Source organism: Cajanus cajan, chromosome 3, assembly GCF_000230855.2.
Source record: "Cajanus cajan strain Asha chromosome 3, NIPB_CcT2T_4, whole genome shotgun sequence".
NCBI classification, from domain to species: Eukaryota; Viridiplantae; Streptophyta; class Magnoliopsida; order Fabales; family Fabaceae; genus Cajanus; species Cajanus cajan.
In genome coordinates, this window is record NC_138519.1 from 1454463 (window position 1) to 1474466 (window position 20004).

General features: G+C 32.9%; 1 protein-coding gene across 6 annotated transcripts; it reads left to right on the forward strand.

Annotated features, from left to right (window-relative positions):
* The first annotated feature begins 369 nt into the window (after nt 1-369).
* Nucleotides 370-14504, forward strand: LOC109794202 (paired amphipathic helix protein Sin3-like 4). Of its 6 annotated transcripts, none has more exons than XM_083070086.1 (26): nt 383-540; nt 661-705; nt 806-888; nt 1036-1111; nt 1789-1941; nt 2075-2261; nt 2364-2462; nt 2604-2768; nt 2850-3177; nt 4102-4238; nt 5796-5871; nt 5961-5990; nt 6121-6386; nt 6492-6646; nt 6823-6938; nt 7053-7307; nt 7715-8392; nt 10178-10248; nt 11586-12224; nt 12355-12455; nt 12552-12690; nt 12779-12931; nt 13077-13237; nt 13325-13430; nt 13606-13786; nt 14088-14504. In XM_083070086.1, the coding sequence occupies exons 4-25, from the start codon at nt 1038-1040 to the stop codon at nt 13756-13758; spliced, it is 4242 nt and encodes a 1413-aa protein (XP_082926212.1). In that variant the 5' UTR covers nt 383-540; nt 661-705; nt 806-888; nt 1036-1037; the 3' UTR covers nt 13759-13786; nt 14088-14504. The 6 variants fall into 6 exon arrangements, with proteins under 6 accessions (XP_082926217.1, XP_082926212.1, XP_082926214.1 ...); XM_083070088.1 differs by having other exon boundaries at nt 6139-6386; XM_083070087.1 differs by having other exon boundaries at nt 5964-5990.
* The last annotated feature ends 5500 nt before the right edge of the window (nt 14505-20004 follow it).

Below are 20004 nucleotides of genomic sequence, written 5' to 3' on the forward strand. Positions count from 1 at the left end.
TAATAAAATAAAACTGTCAGCAAAATATTCTTTATTAGGTAAAATTTACATTAAACCTATATTTATATTTATATAAATTTACATTAAACCTATATTTAAATAATGCACGTCTTAATAGTTATTTAATGAATTTCATTTATATTTCCCCTTTTAGTTTTCGAAGCATTATCTCCGTTACTAAGTAAAAAATGTGAATTTCTGATAATAAAAAATGTGTATATATATATATATATTATTTTTATTTTACTAGGCTTTCTTTTTTTTGCGTAAAAATACGGTTCCCACCACAGCCCAAAATATGGTTCTCTAATATTTGTTTGGGCAGTGTTTGTGTGTTATGTTATATCCGATTCACATCCCATATATAAATACGCATATCACATTGTGAACTCTCTCACCTTCACCCTTTGTATGTTTTCCATTCGTTCTCCGCATTCAGTTTCATCTCCCAGAAAAATAAAAAGGATTTTTTTCTTTGAATTTTTTTCAAAGTGAGAAACTTAGCTGCTAAAGATTTTGTCTTCTCTCTTATCATCTGAGGTTGTGATTGTTCTCTGTTGTTACTCGAAGATTCAATGTTTTTGTTTTCGCTTTTTTTTTTCTTTCTCATTTTGTGTTTCTTATCTATCATTCTGTGTGCTCCGTGGTTTTGTTGAAAAGCTTGTTGCGGGGGACTCTGCAGTTCGCGCACTTCACAATCACTCTGTAAATTTTTGTTTGAACCCTCTCTTCGTGCTTCAAATTATCGTCACGTTGCTTTTCATTGAAGTAATGCAAATTTTGCTTTCTTGATTCTCTTTGTTAGGATTGGCCTCTACGGGGGTGATCTGTGTGCAATTTGGGGCTGGAAATCTTGCTTGTGATTGATGCCTTTGTGAATTCCCATCGGTTAGATCTGCTTCCTGCTTGTTGCTTTTGTTCGAATGTGTAACTTGGGTTTCTAGGATTTTCTATTCTATCTGAGTTTGAAAGCATGATTCTGGGCGTGTGTTTTTTGGCTTCTCTATTTATTTTGTTTTATATTGTTATTGTTAGGAATGAAGAGGTCTAGGGATGATGTTTACACGAGTTCACAACTCAAACGGCCTATGGTGTCTTCTAGAGGAGAACCGTAAGTTCATTTTTTTTTCTCCCTTTTTTGTCTTCAATTTCTTTTTTCGTGGATTGTTCTCATTCTTTTACAATTTTATTTTCTGCTTTCGTGAAACAGTTGCATCTTTAGTTTTATTGGACTAGCACGGTTGTTTGGTATTTCTCATCTGTTCTGCAATTTTAGTGTTTGGTGAAGGTTTGGATTGCTTTTTTTTCTTTTCCATTTTAGGTTTGACTTGGTGAGATAGTCTTTGATGAAGGATTATTCTGTAATGTCTCAAGTTATCAGCATTATTTAGCAAGTTAATTTTGTTTAATCTTTACTATTTGTAAGATTTTGGTGTAATTGAAACTTATATGAGCTAAATTCTCTTTACTTTTCTACATTCAAGTCATTTATGAATGCTATGTTCGTTCATATGCAGTTTATATTAAACTTGGCTTTATCAAGATATATTGAATGATAAATAAGAGGAGAAAAGTATTGTAAAACCTATGCAGGAGCTCCATTGTATTCAGTTTATAATGTCTGAGTGCATTTGAGATGCAATATTGTCTAAGTAGATCCTCAACACTTCTGCTACATTCAACATTCTTCAACTGACTTGCATTTGTATGGTGTGATAATGAGCTAAGTACTTTGTCATCAACTTCTCCTATGGTCTGAATAATTTTTTGAAATTTTATGTAATGAAGATCGGGGCAGCCACAGATGATGAGTGGTGGTGGTCAGAGACTAACCACTAATGATGCCTTGGCATATCTCAAGGCAGTAAAGGACATGTTTCAAGATAAGAGGGAAAAGTATGATGACTTTCTGGAAGTCATGAAGGATTTCAAGGCTCAAAGGTTTGAACATGTTGTACTACATTCTCCCAACTCCCAAGACTTTTCTTTTGCTTTGTCTGTTATATTTTCTTAGTTTTGAGGAACTGGATTTTATTAGCTGAAATTGATTTGTTTCTCTTTTGTTCATTTGTAGAATTGATACAACAGGTGTCATAGAAAGAGTGAAGGAGCTGTTTAAAGGGCACAAAGATCTAATTTTAGGATTTAACACCTTTTTGCCCAAGGGATATGAAATTACCCTTCCGTTGGAAGATGAACAACCTACACAAAAGAAGCCTGTTGAATTTGCAGAAGCCATAAATTTTGTGGGCAAGATTAAGGTAGAAACATTGTTAATTTAATAGCTAATACTATTATTTGTCTTCCAACAAGTATGGACAGCTTAACTTTTGAATCTTATTGATTGGGTTCTTCCCATGCAGAATCGTTTTCAAGGCAATGACCGTGTTTATAAGTCATTTCTAGACATATTAAATATGTACAGAAAAGAAACAAAGTCTATCACTGAGGTTTACCAGGAGGTCTGTGCTTTCTAGTGTCTATGCCTATGTTACCAAGTTACAGTTAGGAATAATTGTTAGTTTGATCTTTTTCTTTTCCTCCTCTAGTGGGTATTATAATTCTTAAGACACTCATTCTAGTCATATCTTGTATGTTTTCAGGTTGCTTCACTTTTCCAGGACCATGCAGATCTTCTTGAGGAGTTTACTCATTTTCTTCCTGATACTTCAGGAACAGCCTCTACTCATTATGCTTCTGCCCGAAATTCTCTCCTTCGTGATAGGAGCTCTGCAATGCCAACAGTGAGGCAAATGCATGTTGAAAAGGTTTATCTCTCTCTGTAATCCTATGTCCATGTGATTTTATTGCTTGTTATTACACTGCAATTTAACTTGTTTTTATCCCAGAGAGAAAGAACCATAGCTTCACATGGTGATCGTGACCTCAGTGCTGATCATCCTGATCCAGAACTTGACAGATTTTTTATTAGGGCTGATAAGGATCAGAGGAGGCGTGGTGAGAAGGAAAAGGACCGTAGAGAAGAGAGAGACAGGAGGCAACGGGAAAGAGATGATAGAGATTATGATCATGATGGTAATAGGGAGAATTTATCTCACAAGCAGAAATCTGGTTGTAAAGCTGAAGACTGTGGTGCTGAAACATTGCATGATACTGACGAAAATTTTGGCATGCACCCTATCTCAACTGCTTGTGAAGATAAAAGTTCTGTGAAAAGTGAGTATGTGAATGCTTTTGATTTTCAATTTAGAAATGTTTTTAGCTTCTCAAACAAATTTTATGAACATAAATGCATGTTATAGCAATGGTAACATATACTTCAATCTAATATAAAAGAGAAGAAAATCAATAACCCTTGAAAAGTAATTATCTAATGCAAAAATTTATCTTCATTTTTCTGCCACTTATAATGGTAAAAGGTAGAAAAAATATCATCTGTTTGTTGATTGGTTATCTATAAACGAGATATGATATGTATTTTATATTTAAAATCAAGGCTGTTAGGATATATAAACTGTAACCTGTTTTCCATGTTTTAATTGTAAGAAGAAAAATCCTTTTTCCAATGTATGGCATTGTTCCATTATTTCCGCTAGTAATTTTTTCACTAGCAGGACAAAAGCACTCCATGTCTACATTGTATTAAAAGAAAATAATTAATTTTATGAACAATTATTCATGAATAGCTTCAGAATAAAATAAATAAATAAAAGAATGAGCAATTACTCATGAGTAGTGTCAGAAAAGAAAAAAAAATTGCACCAAAAAAGAGAATAAAAGAAAAGAGATACTAAGGTAGAGAAAGGGTTAAAATGGTCCATGTAAAAAATGGAAACCAAAACATTTATTAAAAAGAATATTCCTTTTATTAATAACTAGCAAGACCAAGGCACTTCGTACCTTTATAATAATTAAATAAAAATGAAATAAGTAACTAATGTTTGATGGTTCAACTTTTGAGTCTTGGGTTATATAAATATATTTTTTAAAATTTTTTAGTAATAGAAGGATATAATGGTCTATCAAATATGGAGACCAAGGTAGTTATTAAAAGGGGTATCCCCTTTATATATTAGTTTAGATATAAAATATAGATGTAGATATAGATATAGATTTTATTTCAATACTCTGTCATCTCAGGTATGTACAGTTCAGTGCTTGGTTACCTTGACAAAGTGAAGGAGAAATTACGGAATCCTGAGGATTACCAGGAATTTTTGAAGTGCCTAAATATCTACAGCAAGGAAATAATTGCCCGACATGAATTGCAATCATTGGTATGGTGTATACATTTAACTTTTAATAGCTTCTTTTCTGGTTTTATCAAAATCAATACTACTGTCGAATTTAATTTTGCTGGCATTGAACTTTGACCTTTAATTAAAATTTTGATGGTGAAATATGGAAGTGAAGTAGTTATAGGCAAATAGAAAATAATTCCTGCTCAGTTTTTTTTTTTTTTCCTGGATAGGCTTGAAGTATCATTACAGTAACAGGAACCAATCATCATGGTTATTTCATGTTACCAAGATTAAACAATGGGTTATGATATTTTATGAAGCACGACAGGGCTAATGTTTAAAATATAAGACATTGGGATACCACATATTTATATACATATATATAAGTCAGGATCTGTTGACACCAGGTGTAAGTCTAAAAGACTTGCACCAAATCTTTTATCTTCAATAATTTTTTTGTATTATGCAAATTTAATTGATCCAGCTGTTGAATTATGTGATATCATATTAAAGATCATGTATATCAAGTTTCACATGATTACAAAATTATTTAGTAGATCACTAGATCATCGCATTACTTTATTTTAACATTAATATAATATTAAAATATGTGTAAATATCACTTGTTGGATAATATATATATATATATATATATATATATATATATATAATAGAAAAAACATAAAAGGTTGGTTTAAAAAGTTGAATATAACATCTACTTAGATCTTTTGTTGAGCTACTCTCATTTCATTAGAGTTTTTCTCTCTTTTTGTTATGTTATTCATATATATATGACAAAAGATCAAAATTTCACCTTTTTAAACCAACCTTCTAAGTGTTTTTTTATGATAACAAGTCGCAAAAAAAGGGTGAGAATCATTTTTCAGTATTTTAAACTATATTTTAAGCTGAGTTTTTTACAAGTTAAAAAATGAATATTTTTTAAATAATATTAGTATGCATCCATCCATACAGAAATATTGAAGGAGTCCGACTTGTGTCGAGGTGTTGGCAGAAGTTTTCAAGCCAACAACTTTGTTTTTTAATTGGACACCTAATGAGAAATGTCTGTCACATGTTAGACAAGTGTTGTAGAGGTGTCGAAAATGTGTTTGACATTGTGACAATTCAAACAGGAGAGGTGTCCATGTTTCCTAGAAGTATCTCTTAAATGACCATTGGCTTTTTTCATTGTTTTAATGTTGATTATTTACTACGCAAAGGAAGGACCTTTTTCTATACTTACTGCTTCTGTGTTTATCTTTCATGTGTTCCTAGAATATAATCAGAAAAATTTGTGCAACTCTATATCCATGCATCATCAAAGAATATTCTTAGAATTTGGATTTAGGGCTTAACTCAACCTCACAAATTGGCCATATCTCTGGTTGTTGCGGAATTTCAGCCCATTAAGGGCAGACGTTTCTATGCTTCACACTATGAAGCTTTACTCTGTTTTTGTGGTTGGCCCTCTGTAGGTAGCTATTTATGAAACACTAGCGGGATGGTCTTTTATGCTTTTTACAGGGTGAAATTTGTTCTCTTTTAGTATACTTTGTGTAATTACTAACATCTAGTGGCTTGTTCTTCTAGGTGGGCAATTTACTGGGAAAATATGCTGATATAATGGAGGGATTTGATGAATTTTTGACTCAATGTGAGAAGAATGGTAATGTTCAAACTTCAAACTAAAATTTCACTTTCTACTAAATCTAGCCTTTTCTTTTTATTCTTACTAATCAAGTTTGTCATGCACAGAAGGATTCCTTCCTGGTCTCCTGAAAAAAAGTAAGTAACATGTTTTTTTCCTGTTATCTTGTGATAGATCCCCCTTTTTATATTTATGTAGCATGGGCGCACATGAACATTTTCAGCTTCTTGTTGTGGCCCAAAAAGCTGACTGTTATTTATTCATCAGAGTCCTTTTTGCATGAAGGACATGGACCAAAACCGATGAATGCAGAGGTCAGGGATCGAGATCGTGATAGGGATGATAGGATGAAAGAAAGGGATCGTGAATGCCGAGAAAGGGACAAATCAAATGCAACTGCTAACAAGGATGTTTCAGTTCCTAAGATGTCTCTGTATGCCAGCAAGGATAAGTATGCAGCAAAACCTATTAGTGAGCTGGATCTTTCTAATTGTGAACAATGCACTCCCAGTTACCGTCTTCTACCGAAAAATGTATGGTTGCTTTACTTGCCTTTTTGTTTTTAGAATTTCCTAATGAAATCTCTAGTATTTTCATGCTGATTGTGTTTATATCATGTTCTATCTGTTCTCACACAGTACCCAATACCGCCAGCTAGCCAGAGAACAGAACTTGGTGCAATGGTATTGAATGATCACTGGGTTTCTGTTACTTCTGGCAGTGAGGACTATTCCTTTAAACACATGCGCAAAAATCAGTATGAGGAGAGCTTGTTTAGATGTGAAGATGACAGGTAGAGCTCATCATTGATTTCTATTTATACTTTAAAATACCTATTTTATTGGTTGTGGTCATAATTATACTTTTTGGTTAGTTTTTGATGTCACTGGAATGTTTAGAAATGTGATTCCCAAAGTTTATCTTTTGCTTGCACATACATAACCAATTCGTTTGAACTTATGCTTTTAGGTTTGAACTTGATATGTTGTTAGAGTCTGTAAATGTGGCAACTGAGCAAGTTGAAAAGCTCTTAGATAAGATTAATAACGGAGACAGTCCGATTCGCATTGAGGAGCACTTGACAGGTTACATGCTTTCCATTTGATGGATGAAATTTGTCAAGTTACATATTTGCAGTACAAAGTAATTTCTTGATGTTTTCCATGTCCTGACGTGACTTTTTTGCTGTATTCTTTTAGCTCTAAATCTTAGGTGCATTGAACGATTATATGGCGATCATGGGCTTGATGTAATGGATGTGCTAAAGAAGAATGCATCTTTAGCTTTGCCAGTCATATTAACACGCTTGAAGCAGAAACAGGATGAGTGGGCAAGGTGTCGTGCTGATTTTAATAAAGTTTGGGCTGAAATATATGCAAAGAACTATCACAAATCACTTGATCACCGAAGTTTCTACTTTAAGCAGCAGGATACAAAAAGCTTGAGCACTAAAGGTAAAAAAGATTATGTTGACCTGCAAAAGATGGAATTGTCAATTTTTTTTCTATTTGGTGTTTAAATAAATTAATTTTGTTATTGTGCAAAAAATGTTAACCATGTGAGATATCATCCTCATTTTATTTTCTTTTGCATGCTTTTGTACCCTACTTGCCTGAGGCCTTTGTCTGAAAGCAATTCTATGCACATATTTATCAGGACATGAATTTGCTTTGGTTGTATTGATTAGAAGGCAACATAATTTCTTTAGACACCATACAATCACATGCAAAATGAGTGGGCATATTATTGTTTGAGTGCAGTGTAACTTCAACTTTCTAACGTGTAGTGATCATGGTACAAGAATTTTTTATTCTTCTGGGGTCTAATTCCTAACTCCTATCTTTTGCTGTGCATTTTGCAGTCTTACTGGCAGAAATTAAAGAAATTAGTGAGAAGAAACGAAAAGAAGATGATGTTCTTCTTGCAATTGCTGCTGGAAGCAGACAACCTATTATTCCTCATTTGGAATTTGTGTATCCTGATCTCGAGATTCATGAAGATCTGTATCAACTGATAAAATATTCCTGTGGAGAAATGTGCACAACTGAACAGTTGGATAAAGCTATGAAGATTTGGACAACATTTTTAGAACCCATGCTTGGAGTTCCTTCTCGACCCCAAGGTCCTGAAGATACAGAAGATGTTATGAAGTCTAAGAATAATTCTGCCAAAAGTGGCACTGCAATTGCCGATGGTGATGGTAGTCCTGTAATGAGTCATAAGAATTTAAACACCAATAGAAGTGGGGATGAGAACTTTTCTTTAGAACAATCAAGTTCCTGCAAACAGTGGCAAACAAGTGGCGATAATAAGGTTAAAGAGGATAAGTATCTCGATTCAGATCACTCTGCACATAAGACTGAAACCTTGGGAAGTAATACACAGCAGGGTAAAATGCATGTAAATGCATCCATACCTGATGACGTATCAAGAGTGAAGAAGCAAGATCATTCCATTGAACGGTTGGTGAATGCTAATATCTCACTGTCCTCAAGTATGGAGCAAAGTAATAGAAGAACGAATGTGGATAATGCATCAGGTTGGCAACTTCATTCAAGAATGATGACACTAATTGATTCTTATTATAGCATTTGTCTTAATACTTGGTTGTTACATCTTCTAGAATTATTATCATTACTAGGGGGAAAGAGGCATTTTGTGCCTCTATTTTTAAAATTAAAATAGTAAAAATATGGATAATGGAGTGGATAGTTAATTAGAGTGTGAGGTATGGAAAAAGAATTAATGGAAAAGTAGAGAAGAGAGAGAATAAAAACTAAATAAAAAATAGATGATGGGAGAGAAAGAGTGAATTGGAAATAGTTACCTGGACAAAATAGTCTTAAGAAAATTGTACAGGAAAAAGAGATATCCCTTTTATTAGATTTATATGTTATAGATTTATAGATTAGGTTTACATTAACACACACCCTATGAAACATGTTAATAAATCAATAGTATAATCTACTAAAAGAAGACCAAACATTTAATATTTTTTAAATCGACAAAGCATATAAAATGTTTTCTTCTTTGAGTAAACAGGATAAGTAATAGATGCTATGATTATTGCTTAATTTGTCCTCTAGCATAACTGGCACATGTTAATAAAACCCTCATTATCATTAGTGTTATTATTGTTAATATTATTGTTGTTGTTGTTAGGAGTTATATCTTGTTAAGGGTGTACTAGCATAAGTAGGTGTATTAAGTTTGTGTATCGCATCTCATATCACCACATTATTCTCTCTTTCTACTAACGATGTCTAATATGTTTGGTAGATAACTTCGTCTCTTAAACATGCTATTAGTGGTTCAATCTTTTGTGTGTATGGAAAAAAACTTGTTGGGAGAGGTCAATCTTTTAAATGAATCTTAATACCTTGAGCGATTGGTTCTTAGCTTTCAACTAAGGGATAGCTTGGTTTATATATAAATAAAAAAAAATCTCTGTTCTTTCAATATTTTTGTTATTACCATAACATTTACTGTACCATTTATGAAAGCTGGAATAGTGGCACTTCAGAGCTGCAGCATTTGGGTGCCACAGAAATCCTGTGGTTGAGTGTTTTGGCTTCACACATGTTGTGTCAGAAACTGCACTGATTCATGGCTGTTGCAGCCACAAGTATGAGTGGGGGCCAAAGACCCATCTTTGCTCCACACCCTCTCCCCTATTTTTTGTTTGACCTTCGTTTTGGAGTTCTTTAAAATATCTTCCTTTTCTGATCAAAATAATGGTTTTGAAAAACCCATCTCCAAGCTTGTAATGCCTACATCATTCTCTGTTTGATGCAATACCTTTATCACACTACCTGGTCACTAGTTCCAGCTAAGACATGCATTTTCTGGCCATGACCTGCTACACATTGCTTTGTTAAATTCCTTTTCATGACACTGATCTTTGCCTACCTCTGTTCTGTTGCAGTGTGTTGACCCTTTCAACTTTTTTGTTTTTTGCATTTTGACTTCTAAGTTATTCTAAGCCTTAGTAGAGGCTGAATTATTCTTTGAATTTTGTTGTTATTGACTTGTGTGTTTAGAAGTCTGACTCCTGAACATTAATTAAGAATGTCTTTAATTTTGGGTAATTTTTTATATTTGTATGAGTATTTATATACCTGTAGTCTGAATTGTTTAACATGTTTTAAAATTTCAGCATAGTGGTTTTTGGCTTTTGGGCCACTATCCAAAATTGTTAACTATGCTATTTATCTCAAATTTGTGATCCTTGTTAATTGTTTCCTTTCCTTTGATTTTTAACTTTTTTTTTTTCTGATGATGAATGGAACTCTGAGATACCTTTTTTTTTTTCCTTTTCTGGAAGGACTTACTGCTACTCCATCAAGACCTGGTAATATTTCTGGTGATGGAGGACTTGATTTACCTTCATTAGAGGTATGGCTTACTCCTTCAGCTTATATAAGTCTATTTTCAAGTTATAGTGGACATGTAAATTATTCTTCTTAAAAGGATTAATTTTGACTCACTTTTAGGGGCTTTTGGTATATGGAAAAAATTTTCATGCTTGTGAATTATGATTCATGAGAATCATAAATCTTGGAAATCATGATCCCTATGAATCATGAAAATCTGTTTTGATAGTCATAAATGTTTCTAGGATGTTTATAAACGTCACGAGAATTAAGGATTTTTACTGCATTTAAAAAAGTAAATAAAGGTAATATGACATTTTTACGGCATTAAAACTTTATTTTTACCTTTGGAAAGTTAGTTTCCCACCTCCCCCATGGGAATAATTCTAAATGATTTTGTTAGGAATTTATGCAAAAATCATTCTTAGTTTCCAGGAAATTATAAACTTTTCGTGCACCAAATGCTCCCTTTATGTACAGTTTACACATGCAAGAAACAGTTAAATCATTAATGTCAATTATTCATTGGAAAGTATAACCTTTACTGCTAGTGAAATACCTTAAATATTCAGTGTTGTCACAATTTCTAGTTTACTGATGGCAGATAGTTGTCTTAATTATATGTTTTTACTTCTAATTTCAAACAAGACAATGAAAATGGTGCAAAAAAACATATATTGTCTGAATTTGCGAAGGATATGATGGCTTTAAATGAACAAGAAGACTTTGTTTCTCCTTTTAACAAGTATTCTTGTGGTTGACATTTTGCTTTACATTTAACTAGCAATTAAAGTTACTTGACTTATAGATCTGAAGCCTCTATATTGCAAAGTGGATTCTTTCTCCTATGACTTTTTATCTTGCATTAATTAAGATGATTTTCTTTCTGCTATGAATTTGATCTTCGAATTTAATCAATATTCTTTCTTTGACTTGAATGTTAAGCCATATACTACTGGCTTTTTGAAAGAGTATAAAGAGCACCATTGCCTTTGTACTTTAGTTTTTGGGTTCCAAGTGGTCCGCATGCTGCTGAAGTTCTCAGTAACACTGCCTGGTTTGCATCTTATGCTTTCTTTTAATTTGAATTTTCATTTCATGATACCAAGGCACATTTTGTGTCTAAATGCAATTGAAGATTAGGTGTTAATGTACTTGCGCCATTTTAAGGCCAGAAATTCTTGGAATTTAAACCTAAAAGAAAATCAGTTTATGCTCAATGTTGTACTCTTCCTCCTTCATTGCTTGTCATCTCATACTTGCTTTGCTTTTGTTACACATTCTCTATATTGTATTGGACTGACAGTGCACACTATTGACAACAATGTCCTTTGTTTTTTATTATTTACTCTGACTTAGGGTGCTGATTCTACAAGACCAGTTACATCCACAAATGGGGCCATTGTTGAGGACACTAAAGTTAACAGATATCGTGACGAATCAGTTGGATACTTCAAAAGTGAAAGAGAAGAGGGTGAGTTATCTCCTATCGGAGACTTTGAAGAGGATAATAACCTTGCAGTTTATGGACATGACGGTTTGGAGGCAGTTCATAAAGGAAAAGATAGTACAAATACAATTTGTCGACAGTACCAAAATAGACGTGGAGAAGTTTGTGGTGAAGCAGGAGGAGAAAATGATGCTGATGATGAAGGAGAAGAAAGTCCCCGTAGATCATTGGAGGACAGTGAAAATGTTTCTGAAAATGGTGATGTTTCTGGTACTGAGTCTGCTGATGGTGAGTGTTCTCGAGAAGAACGAGAGATGGATGGGGTTCATGAACATGATAACAAGGCTGAAAGTGAAGGTGAAGCTGAAGAAATGGCTGATGCCAATGATGTTGAAGGAGATGGTGCCTCATTGCCATATTCAGAGCGTTTTCTTGTAACTGTTAAGCCTCTGGCAAAACATGTTCCCCCAGTGTTGCATGAGAAAGAAGGGACTGTTCGAGTCTTTTATGGAAATGATTCCTTTTATGTGCTGTTTAGACTTCATCAGGTACAAATGTGTTTATTTTCACATTTGAATATATTTATGATTATCATTATGGTTACAGATTAACCAGTGGTTTCATTCAGACCTTATTATATATTCCTTATCCTGCATTTCCTTTTGCTAATTTTGACAGACATTGTATGAGAGGATACAATCTGCGAAGGTTAACTCATCATCTGCTGAAAGGAAGTGGAGGGCTTCAAATGATACATGCTCTACTGATCAATATGGCAGGTAAATATACCTTAATGTTACATTCTATTCCAAATTTGAAGATGCATTTGATATTTAATTATCTATGCAAGATTGAGGATGACCTTTTTGCTGCAGGTTTATGAACGCCCTTTACAATTTACTGGATGGTTCTTCTGATAGTACAAAATTCGAGGATGATTGTCGAGCTATTATTGGAACTCAGTCATATGTCTTATTCACATTAGACAAGCTGATATATAAACTTGTTAAACAGGTAACATCATAAAAACCTATATTTCTCTACCTTTTCCATGCCGTTCCATATTCTTTCTAAACCTGAAAATTTGTCCTTTTGCTTCCAGCTTCAAGCTGTTTCCACTGATGAGGTGGATAACAAGCTTCTTCAATTACATGCATATGAAAAATCGAGAAAACCTGGAAGATTTGTTGATGTAGTTTACAATGAAAATGCCCGTGTTCTTCTTCAAGATGAGAACATATATCGTATTGAATGTGTAAGTTTGTATTTGTTCCACTTCTCAACCTGGTTCAGCATTTATATTTTATTTTATTTTATTTTAATATGTTGAGCTTTAAAATGAAATTTTAAATGGACTTTTGTATGTTCTATAACTTAGTTTTATTTCATACACATTGCAGTCACCAGCACCTACCCAAATGTCTATTCAACTGATGGACTATGGATACGATAAGCCCGAAATGACTGCTGTGTCAATGGACCCTAATTTTTCAGCCTATCTGCACAATGACTTCTTATCTGTGGTCCCTGACAAAAAGGAATCAGGAATTTACCTGAAGAGGTATTGGATGAGTAAGAATTGTTGGTTCCATAGCATGTCAATGCTTTAATAACATATGTATTTATTTTGGTTTATTTACTTTTGCAGGAATAAGCGCAAGTTTGCCAGTAGTGATGAATTTTCAAGCCAGACCATGGATGGACTAGAAATTATCAATGGTCTAGAGTGTAAGATAGCTTGCAGTTCGTCCAAGGTATTTAATCATTTACATCTGCACATTTTATAATATATCTGCTATTCTTGCCTGAATCCTGCTAAATACATTTTTTCCTATTTTGTTTATGCCATCCATTTGATATGTGTATGTCCGGATTGTGTTTCTGAATTCCCATTATTTGCTTTTTTCCTGGGAACATGTTGCATGTTAGGTTTCATACGTTTTAGATACCGAAGACTTTTTATATCGAACAAGAAAAAAAAGGAGAACCTTGCAGCAAAGCAGTTCATGCGATGAACAGGCAAAGTCCTCAATCATTTGTTCAAGCAGAGTACAACGGTTCTGCAAATTATTTTCAATTTGATGACGGTATTCATTTTGAGCCCGAGATGGTATGTGGTAGTCCTTTTATTACTGAATTTTGCATTATTGGATCAATTACTTTGATCTCCGATTTTGTTGGTCGATTTACTTTGATTTCTATTGGTAACAATCTAGAAACCAATGTGATAATTTTTAGACACATCTATACACATCCATAAACCAATGTGACTTTTTTGTTCATTGAAGCAAAACCATTTTCTGATCATCAAAGTCAACATGTTGCTCAACATCTTTGTCGTTTGTACTTTTTCAAGTTAACGAATTATTGTGAGCAAATTATGTATTAATTTCAGTTTTGTTGTCCATCAGTGTTTTTTGGTCATGCATCAATGGCAGGCTGAGGTGCCAGATGGAAATGGCGTCCCATCCAAGAAGTTGAGCAAAGAATGTTTCTTTGAAATTCATGTTTCTTGCATTCTTCACATCTTCTATACCAGCAAACCAAATAAGGCATACAGAAGGGAGATGAGGCACGGAGATTGTAGTATACCTTGACATGGTTACTGATGAGTTACAATCATGTAAATAGAGGTAATTTGTGATGTGAAACTAAAGGACATTTTCTTTCCATTCATCCATAGTTTTGTTATCCTAATAAGTTTTATTTTTCTCTTCCTTTAGCTGGATACAAATTTTTTGAGGATATCGATTTTATGAAATATTAGGTGGCTGCAATTGGCCTCCACATTCTAATACAGTGCATGAACCAGGTTCACTTGATACTGATATTTGCTCCCGTGCCCCGTCTTTCTTATTCCCGTATAATAATAGTTTAACATGGAATGAAATGCCGGGGGAGTGTATTTTTGTATCATATTTTAGGTGATTTCTACTGTGCCTTGTTATTTTAAGAAAATTTTTCGCGTCAGACTAATCATTTCGTGACAACTAGTAAATTTTTTATACTTAAACTTTTATCTCTTAAATTTAAATAAAATTGCAAAATAGTCCATATAATTATAAATTAATTTAAAATCTCAAACCTAAACCCTAAACCTTGAATCAAATTGGTTTTTCTCCACCACCCTTAGCCTCGGCATCGACACCACTGCCTGCCACGTCGTCGACCACATCGGCAAATGGAAATTGGTTTTCCTCCACCACCCTTCTTTATATGTACTCCCTAACAACACAACCAAATAATCCCCTCCACCACCACTCTAACCCTATCCATCTATCTATCGCCATTCATCCCTCACCACACATGGCATATACGTCATTAAGTAACCTCAACCGGCATGGCCAATCCACTACCCAAAAAGTTAACAAGCTTTTTAGACTCATCCTTCTTGCACCATCTTTTCCTTAAGGAGGGACTCACCGTGACCCTTAACGAGGTTGAGGAAGGGATGCTAACGATATCCTTGAGCTTGCCCAGGTGGAGGATTGGCGTGGCGGACAGTGGATACTTACCAGCTCTGATTATTCTTTGGTTTTTTGTTTTTTTTTCTTCTATTTTCTCACTTTACTGATTTACCCCGTCGTTTTTGCCCCTCTGCTCGTTACTCCGGTACCTCAGATTGGAAACACCGATGCGATATCTCAAATGCTCACAATATCCTGATCTGTTTCTGAAAATGTTTGGTAGTATCTGTTTGCAGTTGGTCTGAAAAGTCAAATGGCAATCCTTTGGTTTAACTGAAACCCCAAAAACAGTAACAAATAGCAGTGGTATAGATATGATAACAAATTTACATTGTTAATTTTTTTATTATTACGACAGTAGATACTTAATTTTTTTTTTGGTTACACTTACATCTGAGCGATACTTAAATCATTTTAATAATGCTTACTTTTTAGTTTTCTTTTAACTTTTTTTTAATATATCAATTTACTAAGTTACCTGTTCAAAAAATAAAATGTCATTGGATTTCTAATAGAAAGGATGATAAAAAAAGGGATAATATTTGTATTATTAGCTTTTTTATATTATAACACATGTACAAACTTGAGTTACTCAAGTCTTTTTAGTAACATTTATTTTTAAAATTTTTAACTTTTTAAATTTATCAAATTATCAACTTATTCAAGTCATCTCTTGATAAAATAAAATTCGTTTGAAATTTTAATTGAAATGATAATAAAAGGAAATACTGTTTTTGTAATCAAATTCATAAGTCCAGAATTAGAATTCAAAACAAGTTGGAGATATAAAAATGATTTAAAATAATTACTAAAATTTTATCAAATAAAAGAGATTATGTGTATTTTTAATTTAAAGTTTAAAGGATAACTTAAAATAAAGTGAATGTGACGATGAGTTTAAAGGGAAGGTTATTTGGCTTTGTTTTATCTTTAATTTTTTTGTGCTATTTCACTTTTAGTTTTATTCATAGGCACTGTTACCAATTTTATCTAAAATTAAAAGTTAAATAATTTAAATATGACAATTACAAAAAGATTAGCAGAATATGATAGTTATAGAAAAACATAATTACATATAAATATAAATTGTTTAGTTTGACAAAATTACTTTTTTAACTTCTTTTAAATGATGGCATCTATTTTTTTTTTTTTTTTTTTTTGGTATATAAAAGGGGCTAAGAGTCCAAACTAAGAATCGCAAAAGAAATAACTAGTTGAACTATCAACAAATATAGAAAAATGTAAATCCTAGGCAAAGGGCGATCAAACACATGAACCCTTTCAATAAGGGTAAAAACTAAGGTTTGTCATAGAATCAGCAATTTGGTTTGTTTTCCTGAGGATATGAATACACTTTAACTCCTAATTCATGTCAGCAATCTCAAGAATAAAGTTCACTAGTGTTGCGTAACTATGAGATGCATTGTATCCTTCATTTAGAAATTTAATTGTAAGGAATGAGTCAAATTCTATAATAATATCTCCCGAAAATCCTATCCTTAATCATATGAATGCCATGGTCAATATCTCAAAGTTTAGCTTGTATAACGAAACATTGCCCCAAATTACAAGAATATCCTAGGAGGAAACCTCCCATATGGTTCTGATGATTCCACCACAAGCTACATTTCGACCTATATCCCTAACCATACTATCACAATTAAGTTTGATAGAGCCTAAAGGGGGAGGAATCCATTGAACATGAGAAGATCCATAAGGATCAGATTGGTGACAGGTAGAAAGCCCCTTATAATGTGCAAATGCATTAGTGATATCTATACACCTTTGACAAATAGAAGCTACCAGACCATGTGTGGTAGAGAGGATTTGCTCAAATACTAAGGCATTATGAGCTCTCCAAAACTCATACACTGCATTAGAGAATATAACTCTCCAAACTTCACTCCCTCTTGAGTTATATACCATGTTTAACTCCACCCATGTTGTAAGATTTACTTCAAAGAAAATGGCATAAGTGCGACCATGAAGGAGCTGCAACCAAGCCGCTTTAATGAGTAAACAATCCCATAATGCATGACAAACTATTTCTGGTTCCTGATGGCACCGAGGGCAAAAATGATCCAAAGATAGACCTCTCTTAACATGAGTAGTGTTTGTCGGAAGTCCATTATGGGTAATTTTCCATAAAAATATCTTGAGTCGCTCAGGTCCTTGCCATTTCCAATTATATGAAAAAATGCATCGTGGCTGATTTTCAACACTGCCATTTAATGATTTATATGCCTCTTTGATCGAGAAAGAAACATCCAAGGAATTCCTCCGAGCAAGCTCATCCACCATATTCTCACGAAGGGTGTAGCATGGCCTTAGATACACTTGGTAACCTCCTCGGGCAAAAGTCCTCTGAGTTTCTCCAAATTTCAATTCTCATTACTAGATACATAGTTAGAAACAAACTCATGTTGAAAATCTTTTGGTCTAGGTTTAATGGCCACCTCAAGCAAACATGGGAATTTTGATACCCAAGGACCTTGCCAAAATAGAACAAACTTACCATCTCCAAGGCGCCAAGTGATATGTGGAACAAAACTAGGCCAAGGTACAAATGCCTAACCAAAAATTTGAGCAGTTTTATGGTTTGGAGATACTTGGTATATAAGCCGTATCGCATTGATATTTATACCTAATGACTTGAACCGAAAGAGCTTCCTTCTAGGTACAAATTTGCCAAATTGCTTTCATCATGAACACAATGTTTGTGTTGTGCATGGTTCGAATACTTAAACCACCTACCTCCCTAGGTTGGCAAATCTCCTTCCAAGAGATCATGTGAATTTTCTTATTATGTTCATCTTCCCCCCCAAATAAACTTTCTCATAAGCTTGTCCATATTACATCATAATGATTGAGGGATGAATGCAGTTAATTTATTTATATATTATAAAATATTTTATTAAAAACATCAAATAAATAATACTTAGATACTTATGTTAGTTTTTAATATATATATATATATATATATATAATTAATACTATATAATTAAAAATACTATTTTATTTAAATGTTTATAAAAATATTACATTAACTATATTGATTAAATATCTTTTAATAATGTTTTTTTGATTTTATTATACTTATATATATATATATTATTTTTATTTTTGATATATGAATTTAAAATATTTTGTAAAATTAATAATGAAAAATATATTTTTAAATATATATTTAATTTTAAAAATTTTATAAAAAATAAAATAATAGTTCAATATATAAATTAAGAGATAAATTATTAAAGTGTGACATATTTGAAATTGTTGAGGAAAATATTTATTTTAACACAAAAATTGTAACGACCCGTCATGATCGCTACACTAAACAGAATCCCTACCACTAACAATGAAAACTAACCTACTAAAATATTTCAGATTAAATAAGAGAACGCGTCATACACACACACGCGCGCGTACACATGCACATACACATGTATATAGTAACTCAAAATAACCCTATGTTCTAGTATCGATCGAGAACACCTATACAAGTTACATATAGTAGCACTGTCGTTAGCAAAAATATCACACTACCTACTAATAGCAGCTCCTCAAACTTAGCCCTGATTTGCTCTTATACAACGTATGATTATCGTAATCCAAACCACAATGAAAACAGAAAGGTAAGTTAGAGTTCAAAAACATGTAAGTATAGAAAACAATTCTATAACATACAATATCACACCACAACCATACATGAAAGTTAAGACACTCTAAAGCAAACATGTATCTCATCCAAACCATTTCACACAAGACATTTGACAATGCATATGAACACACCACAACATACATCATATTTAAATGTCTCAACCAATGTGTCGTCACACATTCATCTACGGAGATCTCTTGATAACATGAACAATCTAAGTGACTCAATCCTACTGAATCAATCCAATCATTTTTGCACCCAAAGTGCTAGCTTGACCATAGCAAAATGGGATACCAATCCCTCCTCTGGTTTCTTAGATCTTGTCATTTACACTAGAAAATCTGATTTCACTATTGGGATGGTACAATTAGGTATAGGTGTACCATAACTTTGGCATGCATTATCGAATCACATGTGGAGCTATCCCACTAGCTATTTTTAAGGAACCAAACAACCTTACTAAGTACTTGGTTAAGGATTGTAACCTTCAACCTCCTATCTTACTCAACCACTAACTAAGGACCTAAAGGAAACTCAACACACCTCAAAAAATCACTCCAAGAGACATGCCTACTCAATGAGGGTTTTCCAACAACGATTTACCTGAGCACCACTCTACGATACCCTATGTGGGATCTTCATTTTTCCAAATAATTTATTCTTCTCAAGTCCTAAGTTAGTCAATATGCTTTAATGTTATATCGTATTCTCAACATCCACACCTCATCATACATCATCTATATGTAACAAAATGATATTTTGCTAATAATGTTTTTTTTGTAATAGAAGTTAATGGAATTTAAATGAATTTTTTTTAAAATGATTAAAGTGTTATATATTGGAATCTGTCAAAAGATTATAATTTTTAACTTAAAAAAAATGACAGTCTAATTTTTATATCTCTTAAAGAGAAGAGTGTAATTTACTTTAAAATAAAAGAATATAGTTAAATCTTTAAAATTTTCTATGATTTATATAATTGGGTACATAAAATTAATAAAATTGTCATAAATGATTTGTATCTTTTGTCATAAAATAACTCTTATTAAAAAAAACCAAAGACTCAATTATATAATTTTTAATATAAAGACCTAATTAAAAAAACCAGAAAAATGCTAATATATTAACTCTATTCTTTAATATAATAGGCAGAATTTTAATTAAATATTTTCCTCAATAAATATTTACATTAAAAGTCAA